The sequence below is a fragment of the Bufo gargarizans genome, chromosome 6, assembly GCF_014858855.1.
Source record: "Bufo gargarizans isolate SCDJY-AF-19 chromosome 6, ASM1485885v1, whole genome shotgun sequence".
Classification (NCBI taxonomy): domain Eukaryota; kingdom Metazoa; phylum Chordata; class Amphibia; order Anura; family Bufonidae; genus Bufo; species Bufo gargarizans.
The window spans coordinates 113654543-113681311 of record NC_058085.1 but is presented as its reverse complement, the minus strand read 5'-3'; the positions used below and the strand labels follow the sequence as shown (position 1 = coordinate 113681311).

The 26769-nt window shown below is 41.4% G+C and overlaps 1 protein-coding gene across 1 annotated transcript in view; it reads left to right on the top strand.

The window, feature by feature from the left end:
• Nucleotides 1-25918, top strand: part of LOC122940310 (calcium-binding and coiled-coil domain-containing protein 2-like) — a 106835-nt gene extending 80917 nt beyond the window's left edge. The window contains exons 10-19 of the mRNA XM_044296921.1: nt 2974-3064; nt 3687-3782; nt 4820-4888; nt 7754-7861; nt 13738-13833; nt 14692-14793; nt 15508-15603; nt 16937-17042; nt 17851-17876; nt 21562-25918. Coding sequence (XP_044152856.1) covers nt 2974-3064; nt 3687-3782; nt 4820-4888; nt 7754-7861; nt 13738-13833; nt 14692-14793; nt 15508-15603; nt 16937-17042; nt 17851-17876; nt 21562-21708 — 937 coding nt within the window. The 3' untranslated portion in view covers nt 21709-25918. The remainder of the gene's footprint in view (nt 1-2973; nt 3065-3686; nt 3783-4819; nt 4889-7753; nt 7862-13737; nt 13834-14691; nt 14794-15507; nt 15604-16936; nt 17043-17850; nt 17877-21561) is intronic.
• The last annotated feature ends 851 nt before the right edge of the window (nt 25919-26769 follow it).

Genomic DNA, 26769 nt, shown 5'->3' with positions numbered 1-26769 from the left:
CAGATTACATGTGGGTATCATGGAATATTACACCTCTCAGTTTTATCATATGGATATGTCAGTATTTGATTTTTATTCACACAGTATATAAAGATAAAAGTGATGGAATTAAATGAAAACAATAAAATGACATAGCAATTAAATAAAATAATTATCGATATGTCATCTAATACTTGCCATTTCCCAGTTTGCAGAAGCTACCTCTAGCAAACATTACTCCTAACTCTTTACCAATCTCTGAACCAACTGGGAGAAATAACTTCTCATGCCCATATGTGCGATATTTGAGGAGTTTCTTGCAGACATGCACAGTACTATCAATGGCATGTTGACCTAGCCATTCAAGACCCTCCATCTCTATTTATTCATCTATTTCCTGATGGATTTCCATGTGTCTACAATGTCTATGCAGAGATGTAACATCCAGCTCCTGAAGCCCAATGCAAAATTATCAACAGGCCCCATATTTATCGTGTATCATATAGAATACTGGACTCTAATACTGTGCTTTTAGATCCTCTTAGGTACCAGGACCTGGTACTGCTACTTCTGCATCCCCTGTAGATACACCCCTGCTCATATGTACTATATGCATCCAGCATCGGTATTGACCTTATCACTGTACATGTATGCATGTTAAAGAGGACCTTTCACCACTCCTTACATCCCTGTTTTAAAGCTTCATGCATTCCCCATGTAATAACAATTCTGGCGCATCTATTCTTATGGCTCTATGTTGTGCCATTCCTGTATTATTTCTACTAGAAGTTATGATTGAATTGCTAGCAGTCTGCAGTAAGGGTACAGAGGGGTGGTAACAAGTTGGGGGGGGGGGTGTACCTGCACAGACTCGCTATATCCAACCAGTGCTGCCATTTTCAGACTATGCAGGTACATACCCCCAAATTGTTACCACCCCTCTATACCCTTACTGCAGACTGCTAGAATTTCATTTATAACTTATAGTAGAAATAATAGAGAAATGGCACAAAATACAGCTATAAGAATAGATGTTCCAGAATTGTTGTTATGTGGGAAGTGCATGGAGCTATTAAAAAAGCATATAGAGGGATAGAGACAACGCTCTGAGCCTTCAGATCTGAATATCAGGGATCCTGCATCATAAAAGGGGTCCAACACCTCTGTAATCTTACAATACCCTCATTAGAGGCATAGCGGATGGATAAATACCTGGTACAGAGTGCATCCCCAACTTTACACTGACCGCTCCCCCAGAGAGAGGAAAAGCAGACACAACGCAAAATGGCTGCGACTGCTACTCAAAAACCCCATAGACTTACAAGATCCTCCTCGCAACCTCCACAGTGTGTTATGACATCTGTAGGTGGTGAGATGGAGGAGGGGGAAACCTTCCAGACTCAAAGCCAAGATCTGCAAATCCCATGCATAACTATGGCGATATAAGTGGCAAAACTACTGGCTCCCGACATTAAAGCTACCCTAGAAGCCACAGTGTCCTTGGCCCTTCAGGAGCTAAAAAGGGAAGTGGCCCGGCATACCACCCAGCTATCGGACCTGGAACAAAGAGTGAGCCTGATGGAAGACAAGCTCAAAAAAGCACAGACCCAGGTGCGTGAAGAGCTCAGAACTAACCAAACTCTGAGAGACAAGGTAGGGGATCTTGAAAATCACTCCAGATGGAGCAACTTATGAATAATTGGCCTGCCGGAATCCATTCCACCGAGCCAACTTGTTCAGATCTGTGCAATTGAAATCCCGCGAGAGCTTGGACTTCAGGGCACTTTCACCCTGGAGAGGGCTCATCGCCTTAGGCCTCCGAGAGATGAGCGTCAGGAGACTGGAGCAACAAGGCCGAGACCAGCCATAGTAAAATACTTGAACTACTCGGCAAAGGAAGCAATCATTGTCAAGTACAGACGCAATGCACAACTGCTTCTGGTGAGGGGAAAAAAAATATTACTCTTCAGCGACTACTCCAGATGCAGACAAGTCTTTTCCAACATATGCTCCACACTGGTTTGGAAAAAAAACAAGTTTGCTTTGATATACTCAGCTATACTGAGAGTATTTTGGCCCCATGGCTGTACAAACACTTACCTCACTCCAAAAGAAGCCGTGGAAGCTATGGAGATGGATTATGACCTTCCCCCTGGTCAAGGAAGCCCATGACGACGTGGAGGTTAATCGCCAAGAGGAGGTCGTGGAATAGAAGGAATGAAGGGCAGACCCCAGGCCTCCCATCTTGCTCGAAATGGAGAAGACGACCCTCACAATCCTGGACACAATTGGAACTGAGATTCTGTGCAAGACCACTCTCGATACGTGGGATCTGATGATAGACTCAGTTTTATTTCTGTTTCACTTTTTATGCCTTAGGTTGTGGGGACTAAAGATAGTCCAGTTATATAGCTTATACACCAACCAAGTCTGGGATAGATGAGAATCCATTTAATTAGCAGGGGAAGGGAGGATAGATGTGAGAGCAGATAGAAAGGGCTGAAGGTGGAGATGCATACTATGCTATTAATAGACAAAGTTAGACTACTTCAAGATGGGGGGTGCCAACGACCTCACCCAAGGATGTGCGAAAAAAGAGAAGTTAACAAAGACTTTATCGTTGTTATTGGGGGGGGGGGGAAGGCATGTTAGGAGGGGTGAAAGGTCCTCTTTAATATCAGTGTAGTTTGTGTATATATGTGACTGTAAGGCTGCATTCACACATTCAGCGCACCGGCAAAGTTCTTGGCACATACACCTGACAGAGGCCTCCCCATTTTTCCTGCATAGTGCTTTTCTATACAGTGAACCACCACAAACAAGCGTACTGCATGGTATACTTTTATTTGCATTGTGAACAGCTGATATATGCCACTGTATGGCTGCACAGTTGAAGACATAGCAGGTGAAAGACCACGTATACACAACGTATTCACAGTGTGAACAGAGCCTAGGTCTCACCAGATACCTTTATAATCCTTCTATCATCTGTAGGTACATAGAAAAAGAGACAAAAGTGCTCTCAGAAAGAAAGGGGTTGGAAAAATCACTGGAGAAGTTAATGGCTGAAAAGAATCACTCCCAGGTGGGTGTCTGGTAATACAATAGTAGCTTTGTAGAGACCTACAGATCTTTTGCCTTTTAGACTATGTGCCCTATGGGCAGGTGTGGGAAAAATGCTGCAAAGTAAGAATGCTTTTAAAAATAGAAGTGATAATAGTTTATTTTATCAATTAACAAAATGCAAAGTGAACGAAGAAAAGTGAAATCTAAATCAAATCAGTATTTGGTGTGACCACCCTCGGCAGGGAGGTTGTTTCAGACATCTTGGAGAATGAACCACAGATCCTCTGTGGACGTAGGCTTGCTCAAATCCTTCTGTCTCTTCGTGTAATCTCAGACAGACTCTATGATGTTGAGATCAGGGCTCTGTAGGGGCCATATCAATGATTCCATGACTCCTTATTAATCCTCTTTACGCTGAAAATAGTTCTGACGTTGGCTGTATGTTTGGGGTTGTTGTCCTGCTGCAGAATAAATGTAAATGATTCTTCTACACGTAGCATTTACGAAGCACTGACAGATAACGCCAGATACAAATAAATGTTAAGGCCTTAAGGATAGACAATTGCTACATGACTCTTATTGTCCATCTGCTGCAATGAAGATGACATCAACTGCATTTATAATTTCCATTCATTTGGCAGAGCGAAGACATGGCCAGGCAGAAAACAGTGGAGAACCTGACCTCTACTGCCAATCAGTGTAAAGAAGAGACTGTTAAACTGAAGGTAGAACTTGAAGTAAGTATTATTCGTGGGTTTGCCATACGGTAGTTATGCAGTGGGTGCAGGTATAATATATAGTACATATGTTAGGTACTGCGTCTGTGTTATGGGCAGCCATGACTTTTGAAAGGTGAAATTCAAACTGGCAAAAGCATGAAAAAGGGGCTGCTTTTATCAAAGAACCAGTACTTTTGCATGGGTAACATTGCATTTCATACGTTTTAATCGAAGAAATAATCACCTTAGGCTACCTTCACACTGTCAGTAATAGGGCAGTATTTTTTTTATCATATTTTTAAGCTAAAACCAGTAGAACCTACAGAGAAAAAGTATACTGGAGAGATTTGTGCCATTGGCTTTGGCTTGCAAATGCTGACCGCATGAAAGTGGCCTAAAAGGTCATAAGATCCTCAGGTTGCTTCTAGATCTGTTACCATACTTTACGCTGCAGCTCTACTTCTTTAGCGTGTTATAAACATAGGTTTACTTACTAGGCGGTTAGTCCAAGAAACAAATGATCCGGGTAATATACAATGACCAGAATTATTATTACCCATATGAGCCTCACTATGGGGGGATTGTGAAGTTCTGCTGCAAAGTACCAGATGAAGACCTCCAGGTTCCCCACTTAATGCCACCTATTCGCCCCAATGAACTGGAGCTGAAGGGTGCAATTGACCCCAGCCCTTGTGAAAAGGACCTTATTGCTGAAACATTTTGCATTAGATCCTTTTTTTTTTATACTACTGGGCCCCTTTCACACATGCAGTATCTTCATTTACCATCTTTGCCAAATGTCCTCTTTCAAAATGAATTTTCATCTTACATAATTTCCATTCCTATATTATATACACACACCATGTTATCCAACGTATGCACAGACTATATGGACTATCACACTGTATGTTATGTGGGGTACTGTATAGTAGAAAGGACCTTTACGTTCTTCTAAAATGTTACTAAATCCTGACCACAGACTTTGTTGTATATAAGATTCCTATTTTAGAGGCATATAAGTTCAACCATTTCTAACTCCACTTCTCCTGTACAAGTTGCAGACATCTGCACTGGAAAAAGAGAAGAAACAGAAAGAGATCCTAAGGCAATCATTGGAGAAAGAGGTAAAGATGTGTCTGAGCAGTGTCCATGCACAGTCACCCGATGTGTGATCCATCCGTATTACTCGTCTGTGTCATGGCCATCGTAGATTCCTATGGTGCTGGGAGTCTGGGTCAAATTAAACCTGCAGTCTTGAATACATTTGTGTGAAGACACTTAAAGGGCGTCTGTCGGCAGATTTTTAGCTATGACACTGGCTGACCTGTTCCATGTCCTCTTGGCAGCTGAAGGCATCTGTGTTGGTCCCATGTTCATATGTGCCCGCATTGCTGAGAAAAATGATGCTTTAATATATGCAAATGAGCCTCTAGGAGAAACGGGGGCGCTGTTTGTGGAGGAAAAAAGGCAGATTTTTTTTCTTTCTCTGATTTTAAACAACCCCTTTAAGACAACCCCACCACATCAGTAAATGGCAAATACAAAGACTGTCGTATATTGGTCTTTTACAACAGAGCAATACTTACATCGTATACATTACAGTAGTAAGGAACCTCTGATGTTAGAGTTTAATACTCATGGAAGGCAGCATGCTGGATAAATCAGTGGCTTTTATTTAAAGGGAATGTGTCATCAGAAAATTACCTATTGTTTAATTCAAGTTTTTATGCAAAACATTTATTTATTTTTATTTATTTTTCAAAGCCACTATATATATATATATATATATATATATATATACAGTACAGACCAAAAGTTTGGACACACCTTCTCATTCAAAGAGTTTTCTTTATTTTCATGACTATGAAAATTGTAGATTCACACTGAAGGCATCAAAACTATGAATTAACACATGTGGAATTATATACATAACAAAAAAGTGTGAAACAACTGAAAATATGTAATATTCTAGGTTCTCAAAGTAGCCACCTTTTGCTTTGATTACTGCTTTGCGCACTCTTGGCATTCTCTTGATGAGCTTCAAGAGGTAGTCACCTGAAATGGTCCTCCAACAGTCTTGAAGAAGTTCCCAGAGATGCTTAGCACTTGTTGGCCCTTTTGCCTTCACTCTACGGTCCAGCTCACCCCAAACCATCTCGATTGGGTTCAGGTCCGGTAACTGTGGAGGCCAGGTCATCTGGCGCAGCACCCCATCACTCTCCTTCATAGTCAAATAGCCCTTACTTTCAAAGTTTTCCCAATTTTTCAGCTGACTGACCTTCATTTCTTAAAGTAATGATGGCCACTCGTTTTTCTTTACTTAGCTGCTTTTTTCTTGCCATAATACAAATTCTAACAGTCTCATCAGTAGGACAATCAGCTGTGTATCCACCTGACTTCTCCTCAACGCAACTGATGGTCCCAACCCCATTTATAAGGCAAGAAATCCCACTTATTAAACCTGATAGGGCACACCTGTGAAGTGAAAACCATTTCAGGTGACTACCTCTTGAAGCTCATCAAGAGAATGCCAAGAGTGTGCAAAGCAGTAATCAAAGCAAAAGGTGGCTTCTTTGAAGAACCTAGAATATGACATATTTTCAGTTGTTTCACACTTTTTTGTTATGTATATAATTCCACATGTGTTAATTCATAGTTTTGATGCCTTCAGTGTGAATCTACAATTGTCATAGTCATGAAAATAAAGAAAACTCTTTGAATGAGAAGGTGTGTCCAAACTTCTGGTCTGTACTGTATGTATATATATATATATATAACATTTTTTTCAAACACCCCAAATTCTGCGGTATTCACACTGTCCGCCAGGCCTAAATAAATCAAGACTTCCTGTTCTTTCAGAGCAGCCACATGGGTCATAGACACAATAGATTGGAGCTGGCCTTATTTACTTCTATGGGAGATTTTTCTAGACATGCGCACAGTTCAGGTGAGAGACGATACGCTGGGATATCACCTATTGTGAATGGTGGATCTTGTGTTATCTATACAGTGATGATGTCTGTCATTGTAATCCTGTCTGTGATGATAATGACATGGCTGAAAATTTACCTGAACAGGAAGTCTTCTCATATATTAGGCCTAGTGATCAGTGTAAAAACTCAATATTTTAGTTTTCTTTCATTGTAGATGAAACATGGAAAATAACTTTTAATCAGTGGGAGCAGTGCTGCAGTGACAAGCTCTGTCCACTACAATGTTAACAGTGCAGTGTAGTTCTGGTGCTGACTCCCAGCAATAGAGCTACATAGAAAAGATGATCATCGGGGTGCAGAGTGCTGGTCATCTGCCTCTTAATATATTAGGGGCATCTCACTCCAGTTTTGATAAATCTCCCACACTCTGAGAATTTATTAGAAAATGCACGTCCATGCTTCAAATGCTTTTTGTTTGTCTCTCTTGTTCTGTTTCTGGAGCGTCTCTTCTGATCACCCAGCAGTAATGTGCCAACATTGCAGGGCTCCATTTACTTTTGTAACACTTCTCAATGCCAGATGAAAATGTTCCCCCTGAGTGCACCGCAATTTATGGGGGACACGTTTGAATGGGAATAGAACATATTCAGTCTCAGGAACACTCTGCACTCTGACGATTTTCTTGTGCGCCATTAGTACATCTACTAGCTAAATGCTTCTTTTTTGCTGTCCTTCAACCGACTCTCAAATTTTAATTTTTTTTTACTTTTCCCTTCTGTAACTTCCAAGCAAGAACCATCTCTCATTTTCATATTCAGCACTACAAAATGATGTAAAATTACTTAACTATGTAAAAAAATAATAATAAATTCCTAAGTTTTGTTGGACAGTGTTATCTATATGTCACAATAAAACCATCGATGATGCCAATAACTACTAATCAGATTACAGCTCTGTTTTTATAACATATATTTGGAAACTGTCTTGTACCTGTTGGACAGCAGGACATGTTGGAGGTCTGCCCAAGGAACTAAAAATATTTTCTGCTTTTATTAGGGTAAAAGGGCTGTTGATTTAGAACGCAACCTGGAGCAGAAGAATGAAAAGCTTCGATCTACAGAAGAGAAGATGACGGGCTTGTGCAAACAGGTGGACGTTCTTAAGGTAGATAGTGTGATACCTAACTGCCACAATAAAGACATAAAGTGGTGTGGGATCTCTCCATTCTACCTCTTACAGCACATACACCACCTCAACAGGGTCTGTGCACATCGTAAAGCATGTGTACCATACTGGTTTCAGAAAATTGGAATCCTATGATAAAAAGCATCAGGGAGCATATATGCAGGGAAAACAGGAGAAGCTGGTGCAGAGGATGGGAGCAGTAGTGGCCCTGATGAGATGTTGTGTCACAATGTACTCCCTCAACCCATTGCTCCCTGGAGGCCAGAAGTGAATGCACAACAGTCTATTTTAACTAAGTGCAAAATATAACTTATGGTACAGCCAATAGCAGAAAATTCAAACTGCAGTTCCTGGCACCAGTTAAGGAGGGATGGAGGCAGGTTAGATGACTGCAACTTAGCACTTCTGGGTATAGGTGCATACTTGAACTTTATCTGGCCTAGTGATAGTTTTCGGTGATGTGTGTCTGAATCGTGGTCCCTCAACTTGAAAAAGTGTCTGAAATGCAGGATTTTGCTGTTCACTCTGCTATCTTGTCCCTCAAATGTTTTATTAAAGGCTATGTACATCTTTGGGGGCATTTTTTTTCTATTACTGCAATATACTTACGGTATTTTGAATAGGTCTTTATTAACAGTATGGAATCCTTTTTTATGTAAAGAGCTGACATGCTCTACAAGCTGCCTGTGGATTTTTTGTCCTTTCCGTCATGTGAGGAGCAGACGGACTTCTTATCTGTGCTCTCACATCATAAACACTCAGTAAAGTTCAATCCTTATGCGGTGTCCTACTCATGTGCTATATGTGGGCACTTTAAATTGCTGCTAAATGTCATATTTAATGTATTTATTACCTAATATAAGGCTGGCATTGTCATTACATCTATTCGCCACTAGGTGGTGCTGGCACCACATAATATATATATAGCCTGGGGTGTTCTAGCTTAGAGTAGACAGGAAGTGAAGGAAGCTGATGGAGGAGGAGAATAGGCAAGTTTCACAATGTTGAGGGGGGTACTCCTGCGCTGCCGCTATTATGTGCAACCTAAGTGTCTAGTACTGCCCTGGGGATAATCCCGGGGACCGCTGCTGGGTTCCCATTGGGAGCTCTGCCAGAACTCAACAAGTGTAGTCTTGTAGAGAATATAGGATTAAATGGATCCCGTGCTGTAAGAAGAGACACTTCCCTCGGACACTAAAATAGATACATACTGATAGAACAACCCTGTTAGCAATCTATATATTCAGCGTTCTCACCTGCAATAGTATGCTGCCAGTTGCCTCCAAGTTCCCGGTGGTTATTGTTAGTAGAATGAGTGTAAAATCCCAAGTCCTTTTTTCTTCTTCTTTTTTCCACTCGAGATAGTTAACTCGCTCTGTCCTCTAGCCTCCCTTCTCCCGCGCACGCCGCTCCGGCCGGTAGCTGGCGTGCGGGGAAGCTGATGAAAGTAAATCCAAGAACGGTTCCTGTGAGACGTCACACCTGTAGGTACGGATGTCTTCAGGGGGAAAAAAAAAACTTCCAACCGGTTTCAAAACTCGTTGGATGTTTTTTTTTCCCCCTGAAGGCATCCATTCCTACAGGTCACACAGGAACCGTTCTTGGATTTACTTTCATCAGCTTCCCCGCATGCACGCGAGCTACCGGCCTGAGCGGTGCACGCAGGAGAGGGGAGGCTAGAGGACAGAGCAAGTTAACTATCTCGAGTGGAAAGAAGAAGAAAAAAGGGCTTGGGATTTTACACGCATTCTACTAACAATAACCACCGGGAACTTGGAGGCAACTGGCAGCATACTATTGCAGGTATATCAGTATGTATCTATTTTAGTGCCCATGGGAATGGTCTCTTCTTACAGTGCGGGATCCATTTAATCCTATATTCTCTACAAGTTCGGGATTTTTGCGGGATGAGGTGATGGTACTATTTCGGGGGGCATACACCTTTTTAAGCACTTGGTGTTGCACTTTATGTGATGTTAGGTGACCAAAAATTGCTTTTTTGGCACTGTTTTTATTTTTATTATGGTGTTCATGTGAGTGGTTAAGTCATGTGATTTTTTTATAGAGCTGGTTGTTACGGACGTGGAAATACCTAATATGTACAATACAATAATAGCATTTTTGAAACAAAAAATGATGTTTTAATGTCTCCATGTTCTGAGAGCTCTAGTTTTTTTTGTTTGTTTTTTTTAGCGATTTTCTTATGTAGGGGCTAATTTTATGAGGGATGAGGTAATTGTTTGTTTTATCACTACAATTTTGTGGGAAATACGCCTTTTTGATCACTTGTTGTTGCTCTTTTTGTGATGTAAGGTGACAAAAATGACTTTTTTTTTATACAGTTTTTATTTAAATTTTTTATGGTGTTTATCAGACGGGGTGGATCATGTGATAGATTTATAGAGCCAGCCGTCACGGACGTGGCAATACCAATGATGTCTATTTTATTAATTTTTTTCTAGTTAAATTTTTTTTGTATTACTTAATTGGGGATTTATTCTTTTTTACATGTGAAACCTTTTTATTTTATTTTTAAAAAACAAAAATTTTTTATTTTACACTTTGCGTCCCCCATAAGGTCATAAAAGACCTCCGGGGGACATTTAATTTCACTTTTTTTTTTCCCCCACTATTGATTTCTCCTGTAACTGGGGCTGGCATAGTAGCCCCAGTTACAGGGGAAATACGCCCCAAGAGAGGCTGTACAGCAGAATACAACGCTATACAGCCTCAGTGCAGGGCTGATCGAGGTCTGTACAAGACCCGACAGCTCCTGCACTCTCCCGACCCCAGTGGTCACATGACCGCCAGGACAGGAAGTGCATAGCGCGTCCTGATCTGTATACACAGCGCTCGTTGACGATTAGCGTGCAGCTTCCATCTCTGAATGGATGTTTTAGAACGTCCATTTAGAGATAAACAAATGCCCATAGGACATTTATATCCTATGGGCGGTCAGGAAGTGGTTAAACACCTATACCATCAAGGGTACCTCAACTTCTATCTGGCTGGTGTTCCCTGCAATAGAGTGCCCCGGAGGATTTAGTGCTGTCTTCCCCTCCACTGCACTGCCGGCCCAAGGAGACTCTGCTAATCGTGAGTAAATTAACTACTACCCCCATCGGCCCACCGTAACTCACATGTTTCCCCTGCGGCCTGGCACGCTGCACTTATCTTACCGATAAGAATGTGGCTTAGATAAGTGTTTATGACCTCTCAGTAGTTTAGAAATAAGGGTAATTAGATGACCGTCACAAAGTGAAAGTGCAAGTACCAGACACACAGTTAGAAAAACAGTTAACCTTTTGTAACTGAACTGCTAAATATTTTTAATAAAGGCCAATTGAAAATATGATTTTTAGACAAAAATAAGTTATATGCAATCATAAAAAATAATTGTGTGCTTCCTCTCCCTTCTAACACTCCTCCGGAACTCCCCCTCCTGACAGGAAGCAAGACCAGTCCACTTCTATCAAGAGGGGAGGAACAGGGTGGTTAGCCATGTTCTTGCCAATCTTTTGCCATCCATATCTTCTCTGCTGGAATGCACGGCCAAAACAATGAAAAATACATATCAATGCATTACATAAAACATTTGCAGATACCCTCAGGGGTGCTGCATATACATATACCTACACAGACTGTTAGAGGGGGAGCTATCATTACCAACTTGCTCCTCTTAAATTTTGGGAACATTCACCCTAATCTCAGTTGTTCAATGTTTAAAGACTCTGCAGGGTCACTCCCTATTACCAATGGTATGGTGCTACCAGCCCAATGGAGAGGACACCCTGCCTCTCAAAAGGAAGGAATTTGGAATAGAAAATGTATTAGGCGAGCACTCTAACATAAAACACACATTTATTCTATAAAAGGATATCAAGCACATAAAATGAAATAAAAACAATTGAATCACAATAACCACATTCAAATAATGGTAACATTACATGCATTTGAGGGTGGATTCAGGGTTGGGCCTCGACAGTGAAGAGGCCCAACCCTGAATCCACCCTCAAGTGCATGTAATTTTACCATTATTTGAATGATTGGATATTTACCTATCAAGATATTACATAGTATTGTCTCATGTTGATGCTGAAACCAATTGTCCACATATTTTAATAACAGTATAACATCGTTTTAACCTGTGTTTTAAATAATAAATATGCAACAAATGAAGACAAATAGCAAAAAAACGCAAGGTAAATATATGAAATAATTACCATATTAAAGATGGACACTGCAGAAACTGAATTTCAAATGGGACTTGATCTAATAAACTATAGTGTTTGATCCAGAAAACATAGAAAAAAGAAAAATTGCAAGAAATATATCACAAATAAATCGCAATTACTGTCTTCCTTTTAAAAAAAATTAAAAAAATTGTAAACAAAAAATCGCAAACATCGAATCCTAGATTTCGGATCCGGTTTCCATGTATTGACTCCACCTCTACTGAGTATATAAGATGGATGCAGACAGCTGTAGCGCAACCACTGAGGAAGGGGTAGTGACATATCCCGAAACGCGTCTGGTAACGCCACACACCTGTCGAAATATCTCTAGTTGCATGGCCATGCAGACATCATCATGAAATAATTCGTAAGATCGGGTTCTTATTCGATATACCAGAGACGTCATTTCTGGACGAAAGAGAAACCGTGTAAGCGTGATCCTGCGAGAGTTTGCAAGTACAGCAATCGAGGAGTGCGACGCAAGACGCCGGAGTTTCCCGCACTGCTCGCCCCTCGGCAACATCAGCGGAGACGCCAGAACAATCCCTGAAGGAAGGAGGTAAGCGGCTGAATAGCCGAGATTACCATCAGCTATAATTCGACTAAATATTGTCAATATCGATACCACAAACTTTCGGACTGTACCCTGAATATATTCGAAAGTAACATCACCACGTGTAGTAATTGCGATTGTTCTTTCTTGATATACGACGAACCTCCTTAGTCTCATAAGGCAACAAAGAGCAGGAACAACATTCACAGCAACTGCGATTATTTTGTCGATAATTTTTTTGACCTTTTTTGTCGATTATGTTGTCGATTTTAATACTAATCCTCCAAGCATCACAAGGAACAAAAAGCATTATATGCACTTATATGGTAAAAGAGATCTCCATCTGTACCACAGACTCTCACAGTGGTACCCAGCAGTTGCCCCATTGTGGTTATTGTGATTCAATTGTTTTTATTTCATTTTATGTGCTTGATATTCTTTTATAGAATAAGTGTGTGTTTTATGTTAGAGTGCTCGCCTAATACATTTTCTATTCCACAATTCAGTATATACCTTTGGGGGACAAACTCTATTATGCTAGAATGCTCTACTGTAATCTCCGTAGACTGTTGTGCTGCACCTATTGCCTGCATTATTATTTTGCGACTCAATGTACCTTAAACCCCATATTTGACTTGGTTCCAGGTTTTGTTACAAGACTACCCGTGATCAGCTTATTTTAGAGGGTCTTTTCTAACAAAAGGGTATAGTAATCAAGTAGTCCATACACTACAAAACTGCAGACAGACTAAAAGAATAACTAAGATATTTCGATACCAGCACTATTTGCTGAGCAGTGACTCAAATGCATACATGTGATATCGCCTAACCTCGCCTACAGCTTTCTACTTTTGTAGATAATGTTAGGTAGAAATTAAGCCAATGATGCAGTAATGAGACAACTTGTGGATGCTCTATATGAAAGAGGTTGTAAACCATAAGTAACAATGTAATATATCTTGTATTCTGGTTTCTGGTACAGAGTACATGCAGGCTAACCATGGGTGCAGTGTGTATACTGAGGATGCTGCTCCTGACTGATCCGTGATCTTTCTTCATCTCTCCAGGCTGAAAATGAGAATAAAATAAAACAGATGGGGGCTTTGCATATGACGATTGCTAATTTGGAGGGTGAGGTGAAAAGACTGAAAGACGAGTGCAAGGTAACTATATTAAGAAGATTGTAGATTTACATAAAATTTTGCTATAAATGATGAATTATGTTTGTCAGCTGGGGCTTTGCTTTACATATGGGTCAAATCAATGACAAGTATTTGCTTGGAGAACCTCAAATGTCAATGTGTCATTGCTTTAAAGGGAATCTGTCATGTTGAACATGGTGTCTGACATGCAAGCAGCATATTATAGAGCAAGTGGAGCAGAGCAGACTATGATATAGTTTGGGCGAAAAGAGTCAACATAACTTGTATGTTGTTCATTTAGGCCTCTGCTCTTTCTATTAGGAGTCCAGTGGGCAGTTCTATTCAGTGACTGGCAGATTTACACACACACCAGTCATCCACTGGGTATGACGTCCCACTGGACTCCTAAGCATAGAAAGAGCAGGGGTTTAAATGAACAAGATACACGGTATACTGAATCTCTCCCCTCACAATGTGTTAGAGCAGGAGGAGCTGAGCAGATGAATATACCATGCTGCCAGCAGATAGGATTGCACATTCAGCGTTTCAACAGGTTCCCTTTAAGGTGGCTATAGACATTAAATAACTGTTTGCTTAAAGAGGACCTTTCACGGGTTTGTATTAATTGCGATAAATACCTTTTACTTGCGGCGTACCCCCCGCTGATGCTGCCCTGTAGTTTTCGCGCTCAATATGCTAATACTGAGCATCGGTACAGAGAGGAGGAGACGCCAGGGTTTCTCAATGGGCGTCTCCTTCTGTCACGCTGGACAGGATACAAGATACAATAGACAAACAGAAAACCACAAAACAAGTGTCTAGGCCAGAAGCCAATACATTCTCAACTGGGAATAATTTTAAATTGTGCAATTCATCTAGAGCAAGATGGAAGCAGAAACAACAGTGAGCAAACTGAGAACACAACTCCAATCTGCTGAAGAGAAGAAGCATGGCTTGCAATTTCAACTGGCTCAGCAGCAGGTAAATGTTCAGTGTTATATGGGGTTCATAGCTATCAACATAATATATATGATATTTTAGACCTACAATATTTTAATACATTTAAAGCCGTTATTCTTTATGCAGATGAGAGCTTCAGTGCACCAAGGGGTGTGACCATGACTGAAAAGCTGAGGAGCACCAAGGGACAAAGCCCCACCCATCAGTGCACTGAACACTCATTGGCATAAAGAATAAAATACTTTTTTCTCGGGAATGCCGCAACCGATTTGAACGCATATCAGTTTAATCATCAGTATCAACTGTACCAGTTAGAATTTTGACAGGTGCTTTTTAAGACTGCCATGTAATATGCCATCCCCTAAAATATTATTTATTTTATAATATAAGGCATGTGAAAGAAATTGGTGAAACCCCAAATAAGGGGCAGAAGTAGGATATATTTAGACGTCATAGACTATGGCTGACTACGAAATGTCTGCCATCTCTGCCAGCCTTGGGTGATGTAAATTCATTGCATTATCTGCCTTATCACAAAACATAAATCAATAATGTGTGAACTACAGTAACTTATGCAACATAGATCCTACTTTTACACAGAAACACAATGGGATAATGAGACAGATCAATACAGAACTTATAATGGACATGTTACCCATATTGTTTTTGTGAAGTTTTTCCCTACACTACATGACAGGGTACAGTAACAATAGTTGTCTCTCTTATTGTTCACAGGACATTTGTAGACAACATGGTGAAGAAGTGCTTACATTAAGAAGTGCTCTAGAACTTCGAGAAGAAGAGATTAACGATTTGAAGGACATACATAAGGTACTGCAGTGAGCTAACAGTGACAGTCGTATAGTTCAGGAATCGGCAACCTCCGGCACTCCAGCTGTTCTGAAACTACAACTCGCAGAATCCTCCTTTCACTTCTGTGGGAGTTACAAGAGCACCCGAGTAAGTGTGCATATTGGGAGTTGTAGTTTCACAGCAGATAGAGTCCCAAAGGTGCTAAACTAATCCCTGGATTATAATTTATGTAGACATTTTATGTATATATTCAGGCAGTTCCAATAAGAGGTGTGCCTATCATTCCTATACATACATTTATATAACCGTTGTAACAACTTGGGGTCACTTAGCTCTCCATTGCTATCTTCTCAGACAGTTGGCACACCTCAAGAAGCCACTCCAACACTGCAGATTTGGGTGCAAACTGGCCACAACCAGCTTTATTGTCACTTTTACAGCAGTAGTGCTAGGCCATCTGGCCACTAACTACACGGTAGTTTTCCTTCTCTATCGGGATCTGGGTCTACCACCCAGCGCCCCAAAACACAACTCAGTGCCTACCCTACACGATATCATAGGGTCCTGGCTCCCACAGGCCTTGGCGCAGCCTGCTTCTTCCCCAGACTAAGAGCCCTAATTGAGGAGCTCAGCCCATTCTTCACCGAGCTCCTCGGCTGGCTGCTAATTACCTTCATTACCAGCCTGGCTGATACACAGAGGGGAAACCCTATTTTCCCAGCCTTTCTTCTCAACCAGCTTCCTCTGGGTGAGATACACCATTTTTATGGCCCTCTGGCAGCTCCACTGCCACACAATCTAATACAGAATATTTATAATCCAGCTCCTATCCGGTCCTGTGCATGCTGGATCAAATGACTATTACAGGCTTTGCTCTCTTTTATATACAACTTCATTGATTGCATTGTGATAGGAATCTCATCACTCTCTCAAGCATGACATATAATCCGCATGGACCCTGGTGAATTATGGTGATGTATACACTTGTCTTAATCGCACAATGCTGCCCCAAAGTTATGTAGAGTCGCCGGCCTCTACATAACTTTGTCTCTTGCCGCCACTGCCAGTGCGATGTGCTTCAAACTATGCCAGCTCACTTGCTCACATAGTTTAAGACCATTTTCCAGGCCATAAACTGGCGTGGAAAATGATGAATGAGACAGGACAGCCGGACTGCCCTCTTCCCCGCCCACGCCACACCACTTTTTTCTACCACTTCGCAAAAGTGGCGTGAGCGGGGTCAAGTCACAGATTTTGTCACAAAACATCTTTGTGACAAAATCTGCAACCTAAATATGCCAAAAAGTGCCGTAAAAAAATAATAAATGACCGCCTATGTGTTCCTTTCTAGAATCATCGTATTGAAATAGATGAACTCCACGGCCGTTTGTTAGCCAGAGAACCGACCTCGTACATGGCTTCAAACCCAGGGTTGATTTTTAGGAATCCATATGAAGGTAACCAGCTTGTGGCTTTCCAGCTATTTTCTAAGTTTTCATCTTTTCCATGTGTCTGCTGGCATTTAACTTTTAAGTTAATGGACAGTTTCCATGTGGTTATATTATAATGAGCCTTTTAGCTATGGTGCCAAGTCAGAAGAACTGTGCTGCTCCCTAGTGAGCAGGGGCGTAACTACCATACTGGAAGACCATGCGACTGCTATGGGGTCTTAGTTGGTTTGGGATCATCCCCTCTTCTACTGGAAGTGAAAACTTGGTCAGGACTCTACCCTCTAAAGGAACAACTTTTAGCAAATGAAACAGTGGCAAAAATGACCCAAGGGTCATTGAAAAGGGTTTAGGCGGAAACCCCTCTGTCCTGTGTGGGGGGCCTGGTTTGATTCTTGCTATGGGGCCCTTACTTCTCTATGTACTCCACTGCTAGTGAGTAACATTTAGGCCTTATTCACCCAGTCAGTGTTTGGTCAGTGATTTCCATCAGTGGTTGTGAGCCACAACCAGGTGCTGGCCTAAGCACAGAACAGAAGCAAATCTTCCCCTTATATCTTATTTCTGTGTATGTTTCCCTCCTGGTTTTGGCTCCTAATCGCTGATAGTAATCACTGATCAAAACACCAACGTGTGAATAAAGCCTTATCTGTCTTTTGATTATGTAAGTCCAACGTATTCCACAGCACTGCAATTCTGTGCTTGGTTGGATTTGACCCCAACATATTCTTCCTATATAGATAGACCATAGTTGTTATCATTACATAAGGAGACCTTGTCTGTCATTGATCCATGTTTATATGCTCTTTTTTTTCAGGAAATTATCCTAGTTTCTCCAGTGAGGTGAGTTCAGAATTGATTTTTAACCCTAAAGGTCCCTTTACACAAGGCGAGAATCGGCCAGATAATCGCTAATGAGTGTTCATAGGAGCGCTTGTTAGCGATCATCTGGCGGTTTAAAGAGGACGATGATTACCCAATGAGCAAGTGAAACACTTGTTCACTGGGTAATATGCTTGTTTGAGTATACACCTAAATCATCGCTTGCCAACTACGGATTGTGCACTCTAAACAGCCTCTGCTGCCGGCAAACAATGAATCTGTAGGGGATGAGCGATGGCATAGTGATCACTCCTCCCCATACTGTGGAGGAGATCGCTGCATGTAAATGACGAGCAGGCAATTCTCAGGAAGGAATGCTTTTTTCCAATCGCCTGCTAAATTGTCCCGTGTAAAGGGACCTTAACACTGATTTTAGCTCGTTCACAGACCTTCATTAAGCTAAAGATGACTATCTATACATAATGTACACTAGTTACTATACGAGGCTCAGTTTATTGCAGTTGTCTCTGCTAGAAACCCATATTTCTTATTGAATCCAGCCTAACATTCAGCTTGTTGCTGCAGGTCAGTAAGCAGCTGCTGGCCATACATCTCTCAGACAGCGCAACTGTAATTATGTAGCGTCCTCTATATTTTTGCAGGGCCGTGGAACAGAACTACGGATGCGGACAGCACGTCCACATCTTTTTTGGCCCCATGGAAATGAATGGGTCCACACCCGTTACGCAAAATTGCGGAATGGATGCAGACCCAAAATATATGTAGAGCAGCACACAATACCTTCAGTTATGCAATGTCAGGAATGCATCAGCCAGTCCAATTACCCTGATCCAAAGGGTTTTGACAATATCAACCATAAAAGATACAACGGCAGCATCTCCAATCCAATAAGGCTTTATTCACACACTGTGCATGAGACAGTACACACGGTCCGGTTACAGCAACGTTTCGGCTACATAGTAGCCTTTGTCAAGCTTGACACGTTGCTGTAACCGGACTGTGTGTACTGTCTCATGCACCGTGTGTGAATAAAGCCGTATTGGATTGGAGATGCTGCCGTTGTATCTTTTGTGGTGGCACCCCAACTCTGTTACCACATTATGTAATATCATATTACATGCAAGTTATTACATTTATAAGTATTACATGTCGATGATTCAAATGAATCACATATATCACATGGGTGTGTACAGTCCGCCAGAGCAAGACTGATCTTTGATATCACTTTACCCTCTAGCTCATAGTGGAGGTCCTGGCCAGGAGACTTCTCTCTGTGACGTTGATATGCCCGCACAGGGCATAAGATGGGATGGGATCTTCTTACAGGGGTATTCCCATATCATAAAGTGGCATATTGCTTGTGTATCCTATCAATGTATGATCAGTGAGGGTCCATCCTCTGGGATCTCTACTACTCCAAGGGGCTGGAGCTCTAGTTTAGGGCTGTGTCCCTTCACAGTTTTTTCCCCTGCTCGGTGACGCACTGGTGATGTTACCGATAATCACTTTATAAGATGGGAATAACCTTTAAAGAGGTATTCTTATCTCATACATTTATGCCATATGATATTTGACAGAGAACCATAAGAAATGTAGATGCAAATGTCCAGATTTATTCAAATAATTTCCTGCATATGTACATATACATAGAAATTACTAAAAATCCTACTGACTTCAGTTAAGCCTGTGGCTCACTGCTAAGGTTTCAACCTCCCCTACATCAGGTGTGAAAAAAAGAGTAATGTTTTAATATGCAGGGTTGTCCTCAAACACGGACCCAAAAGTGGGAGAAACTGAAAGCTCGCTCCATAGAGAAGAGCAGGGCCTCCTTATAACATGGGAAAAGGAGCAGGGCTGTTCAGCCTGGATCCCCCCAACCTGGGGGTCTCCTTCCATTGACAGTACTCCACTGCATATGGTATATACATGTATGCTTCACCCAAAATACTACATCAGGCGGATTTAGTTCCAGACGTTTTGGTCTAGTATTGACTTTTTTCCCAATCGTATCTGGTAATAATGGAGGCACTGGATGGAGCAGTAATTCGTTGCTGCCTGGGTGAAGACAGTCTTGAAATTTGCACCTGACTTTAGTGAGCACTGCTCTATGTCAAACATTTATTAATTACTTATTTACTTACATATAGTTCCTATAAACATTAAAACATCATATAATAAATTAAATTAATAAAAACAAGTGCAATTACTGTCCCCTTATTGTTTTACATGCAGAGCTCACGCATGTCATTAAAGGGCTTCTGTCACCCCCCATTGTGCAATTTTCATTAGCCGACATTAGCTATTTGCTAATGTCAGTGCAGTCATACATGTCCTACCTTTGTCTGTGGCTTATTTCTTGTAAAAATCATACTTTTATCATATGCAAATTTCTTCACTACCAGCAAGTTGGGCGTGTCCTTGCTGTTAGCCACCGCATCTGCCGCTTCTAGACACGCCCCGTCTCCTCTTGATAGACAGGGCCAGCGAGCGCTCTCCTCCTCCCGTTGGCCCCGTCTGCTACTGAATTGCCGCGCCTGCACCGTAACGTTCCTCAATCGGCGCACACGTACTGAGTGAAGGACGCGCGCACATGCCAGCTCCTTCCTCAGTGCGCCTGCGCTGATTACGTCACACTACACCCGGAAGAGAAGACTGCCAATTATCGCTGATGCCGGCAGTCTTCTCTTCCGGAGTGTAGTGTGACGTAATCGGCACAGGCGCACTGAGGAAGGAGCTGGCAAGCAAGCGTCCTTCTCTCAGAGCGCCTGCGCCGAATGAGGATCGGTACGGCACAGGCGCGGGATTTCATGGGCAGAGAGGGCCAGCGGGAGGAGGAGAGCGCTCGCTGGCCCTGTCTATCAAGTGGAGGAGGGGGCGTGTTTATAGTCCGAGGATGCGGCGGCTACCAGCAAGTAACCACCCAACTTGCTGGTAGTGAAGTAATTAGCATATTATAAAAGTACTATTTTTAAAGAAATTACAGCACAGAGAGAGGTAAGAGTGATATATATGGACTCAAATGACATTAGCAAATAGCTAATGTCCGATACTGAAAATTGCTAAATGGGGGTGACAGAAGCCCTTTAATATTGTTATTTCTGGCATCACATAGTAGTTATGTCTCCTTTGTGCCCTCCTTACAATAATGCTGTCCACCTTAGGGCCCCTTATTGTAGTGCTGCCCTCGTAATTTTGATATAAGAAAAAAGTAATTCTCCAATAGCCCCGTTCCCACAATGAACAGAGCAGGGCTCCAGAGATGGGTTGTTGATCCAGGGAGTAATCCCAGAAGCAGATGCAACGCAGGGAGTTGATCCAGGGAGTAATCCCAGAAGCAGATGCAACGCAATGACGTCATTGTGCCTGCTGAACTGAGCAGGAGAGCGAACAGGCTGGGAAAAGATCCCCGGTCTGTGCTCTCTCCCGCCCATATCAGCTGGAGAACGCACAGCCCATTGTAAACTCAATTAAATAATTTCAACTTTCGACACTGATTTTTGCCATAAAAAGTTAAATGATATCCACATAAGGTTCAGTTAATGAATGCAGTTTCAGTTCTCCTGATTGTACGTATAAGCAATAACAGCACATTCACCTCTTATCTGCCATAAACTAGATCACAGCCTAAAGAACACTGTAGTTTCCATATTCATATAACAATTCATGTCTTCTGTTTAATTTACAGCATGGATCATCCACAAGCTCTACAAGCAGACAGCCATTGAGTCCTTTAAAATGTCCTGTATGTGCTGAAAAGTTTTTTCCTCATCAGAGTCAGATATTTGAAGATCATGTGATGTGTCATCTTGATGGGGATGAAGCCAGGCCATGATCGTGCTCTCATCTGTAGATATACACTTACATACTGAGTAGATTTTGTTGTAATCGTTAAGAGATTTGAGGTAAAAGAAATTTAGGAATATATTGTCTGAAATCTGCAAGACATGAGATCCTCTGATCTATCCATATGCATTTTGACCTTTAAAGGTAATGTGTCTCCTATAATTTTTTTCTGCCTGTTAAAAGCAGATAGTGATACATCTCCTTTTTTTCAAATCTGTTTTTAATTTCTGATTGTAGATTTTTTTTTTTTTTTTATCCGGTTTCCTAAAAATGATTATGGGGGCAATCATCTTTCTTGAGATGTTGTTAACATTATTTAGAGATGTTTTACAGCAGCCAAAAAACTGCAGGATTTTTTTTTTTATAGTGACACTGGAAATTAAACATAAAATCACAAAAAATTATTTCAAATATTTTTAAAATAGAAACTTGATTCAAACAATAGGTAATTTTCTGATGAAGATTCCTTTTAACACCCAAATAGCATCACAAATTGTCTAAGTAAAGAAAGTCTGTGTGACCATACATTGCGTGTTCGTCTCTGACTGGCTTTCCACAGTGAGTGGAAGAGGCACAGCGCTCACCTGAGGTCGTCTGACCAGTAATGGTAACTAGACTTCCATCAATGGAGTCAGATTTGAAGTTTGGCTTGGGCCTACTCATATGGACATATCTAAGTGGCCACCCTGGTCTTCACCCTTTAACCCCAATACAGGGATCTGAACTACACAGCAGGGTTCCCCTGCAGGCCCCTACCTTTTGGAGTAGTCTCTATTCAAGTGACTGCTGACCCATGGGGGTCAAGACACCGAGGGATCACACAAAACTATAAATAGAGACTGCCCAAAGTCAGGACAGGTGAAGTTTGTGCAATCTGAAAAACAGTCTGAGGTCAGGGCAGGCATCTTAGGATCAGAACAGAGAATAGGCAGCAGTCAGGTCAGACAGCGGAGGGGCAAATCTGGAGAAAGGGCAGAAGTTGTTGCACAGACAAACAAATGTAGAACCCATTAAACTAGAAGCTATTGCTCAGGCACCTTCCAACTGGGGAATGTGCCTAAAGTACCCCAAGGTGGCCAGCCATTGGCTGGTGGACACTATTGTGCACATGTGCTGGCCCTTTAGGCAGAGGTAGTGCATGCACACCCTGCAGGCAGAGCAGAGGCCTGCAAGAATAAGAGGAAAACTGACAAGAAGCAGGACGCAGCCTGGGAGGAGAAGTGGAGCTACTCTGGTAGCCGGAATTGCAGAGGAGAAGGGGAGAGATGGCATTGGGTCCAAGGCGCCAGGGAGCAGTTGAGCAGAATGGTGCCCATGAGCAGAGCAGTAGCAGACACGGGCGCAATAACAGATAGAAACCTGCAACTATGACTCGTTCAAATTTTTATGAAACTTATGTGTCACAAGTTTCACCTGTAGAAGCCACGTGCCCAAAAGCCACTCAAGGAAAATCTTAGCAAGTTTAATAAGCAAGGAATGTTTAAAAAAATAATAAATCATATAATTGCCTCATTGATTCTGCTCCGTTCCTGCACCATTTATCTCACTCCATGTTGATTTTAAAGTGTACTTAAAGGGGTTGTCCAATAAATATATACATTTTTGTAAAGGCAGGGAATGCTTTAAAATAATAAAGTAACCGATACTAATATTGCCCAACTACCCCAACTAAGTGACTGCAGCCAATCATGTGTCGTCTATCCACATGACTGCTGCGGCCAATCACACAGCTCTCCATGTACTGACTTGCAGCCACAGCTAATATAAAGAAGGAGAGGAACTGGACAAGGCTGCAGCCTGAGCCAACAATGAGTCAGGAGGTAGATTTTAGAGTAGCTCTGACTCCCGGTGGCTAAGCCGCAGTCCCAGACCACAGCTCTAATGAAGCAGAGGTACAAAGTATATAAGTACGGAGAGAAATACATAGCAGGTAAGGATTGCTTAAAGTTATTGGACTATATACAATGATAAGGCCCACAACTAGAGTATCAAATTAAAGGTGCATTCACACGTGTGTTGTCTGCATTTTTTGCGGACCCATTGAAGTGAATGGGTCTGCATCCTATCCGCAAAAAATGTGGATCGAATGCGGACCAAAAATATGATGGGGCCTTAGACCATGTTACTCTTGGGTTTCTTAGACCTCCTATGGCCTTGTATCCCACTTTACCAGAGAGCTGTTCTTCCACAGAAGTAATGTAAACTTTTTTCCAAGTCAAATTCATATAGGATTCAACAGAAAAAACTATTGAGGATTTATCAAGGAAGATTGCGTGGCATAAAACCCCTATAAGTTACATTTAAAAAAAAACTATATATAATATCTCCAGAAGTAATTGCAGGCACACATTGGGGCTCATGCACATCTATGGCTGCTCTATTACATCTCCACTTGTACTGAATACAGCTGTGTGAATGAGGCCTACCGGTAACATCTAAAAACTAGAAAAGCCTCACCAACCTGTGACTGACTTTCAAGTCTAAACATTCAGTTGGTATATGGTACATTAGATACAAATATGTGAGAACCATATGATTTTACCTTATTTATATAATTTGTATTTTACAAAAAAAAAACTAAAAACTATGATTCTGAATAAAGTAACTATATATCTAATATGTATAACTAAAAGTCAAAAAAGTGGGCAGCACTCCATAAGATAAAAAAAGTACAAAAATCTTTATTTACCCAGACAGGACATGCAACGTTTCGGCTCTATGCTGGAGCCTTTCTCAAGCAGTGTGTACAGACAAAGTGCTCAGTATATATAGCAAACCAAATTAATGTGCCAATTCATTACAATTACAGACAATCATGTAGTATCATAATGAAACATAAAAAATAATAAATTGTGACAATTACTTAATGTGTCCTATAATGACATCATATATAACAGTGATTAAAATACATTCAAAAATTCAGCTTGTGTAAAAGAAAATACATATGTGTACATAATTAATATTAATATCATTATTGGTGCCATGTGCAAACAATGATACAAAGTGCTAAGTGCTTACTAGATGATATCACTAACGAAGAGTGAAGGAGGAGCGATGAGGCGAATGGCTGCCATCGGCTGCATAGCGTGTGTTCCGGCGTGCCTGAAGCGCAATTGCGCATGTCAGGATGACGTATATATTCCTTGTTTCCAAATGTCACTGCCCTCATTTCTATGCAGTTGCGCACTATGACCCAGGAACAGAGTCAGCCATTTTAAGTGCGGGAATAGCACATAGGGTATCCGGCGCATGCGCATTCGTAACAGTCATACCTGATATACACAGGATAGAGGTCCTGGTTCACAATTCAGTGCAACAAACGGAAGCAGATGGCTATGTGGGGTCATATGGGGGCAACCACAGCTTGTTAGACATGGAGCCTCCATCCGGGATCACGGACCAATTGCGAGCCCGCACGTCAATGCGGGGTCACACTGTATCCATGACCATAGCCTACTTGTCACCAACATTTCAGAGGGTTCTCCTCAAAACAGGTCCACCGTCCATGTGCAAAACAGTGTATAACCAAAAAATTAAAGGCATCATATATGAGTTGTAATAATAACTGAACGCCATCGCTTGGCATAACCTCAATCTTCCTCTCTCCACACTCCGTGACATATCATCTGTATTACAAAATGATATAATAATTTTATTAATATTAATATGTATAACTATATATAAATACAGGTGTGCTATTTTGTTTGTTGCCTACATATAGTATTTCTTTCTTCATCTTTTTACAGCTCACCAAAGGGGTTGTCCGGGCTTTTACTATTGATGACCTATCTTCAGGATAGGTCATCAATATTAGATTGGCGGTGGTCCGACACCAGGCACCCCCACGATCAGCTGTATGAGGAGACGGCGCGCAGTGCGTCTCTCTTGCTGTTCGCTGCTGCTTTGCCATAGACAGCAGTAGCGGACAGGAAGAGATAAGGGAGATGGCACGTGCACACTGCGTGTGCCCTCTCCTCATACAGCTGATTGGCAGGGGTGCCAGGTGTCGGACCTCCACCGATATGATATTGATGAGCTATCCTGAGGATAGGTCAATAGTAAAAGCCCAGACAACCCCTTTAACCTACTTGGTCTATATCTGTTATGAGCTGGTCTGTGGGTTCATTGCGGCCTTTTTCCTCTTTGCTTGTAGCAATTTTGTTTTTATTTGAAAAATTAAATCCAAAATTTGACTAAAATGTAAGTTTCTGAATTTGCTTTTCTGGTTTACTGACAACAACAACTCACATAATTAACATTTACAATATGTCCACTTTGTATTGTCCATTTTCAAATGCACTTTTATTTTTTGGTGATGTTAGAAGGCATCTAAGTTTAGCAGCAATTTATAAAATGTTCAAGAAAGTTTCCAAAACCGGTTTTCGAACGGATGGAGCAGAATCAGCTTGTGAGCAACAGGTGGCAACTGTATAAAAGAGCAGACACCTATCACCAGTAATCAGAACTTAAATTCTGGTAATTTAACCTCTCAAATGCCGAGGCCAAGAGCGACAGTGGCATCTGAGCGGTTATACAGAGGAAGGGGCTCCCTCTGTCCTCCGATCGGTTGCTATGACAGCCTGGGCTTCAGGACTGTAATAGTAAACTGCAGCACGACTTAACAGACAGCCTGTAAAAATCCCATTGCCTTCAATAGTATTCTATTGCAATCTATGGTATAAGCGATCAGAAGATTGCATTTTCAAGTCCACTAAAAGGACTATTAATTAGTTCTTAAAAAATTTACATATAAATATTTTACATATAAAAATATTCTAGAAGAAAAAAACGCCCAAACTACTAAAATATAAAAATATAAAAATACTTTTCCTGCAAGGTGAATGTCATAATGGAAAAAACCAAAACAAAAAAACACGCAGTTTGACAGTTTTTTGTCACCTTGCCCATCAAAAAAATAATAAATGATAAAAAGTGATCAAAAACTACAGCTTGCCCCACAAAAACAAGCCCAAATACTGCTCTGTTGATGAAAAGATAAAGGGCCAGATTTATCATGACTCTGACAGCTCACTCCACTTTCACATATGGC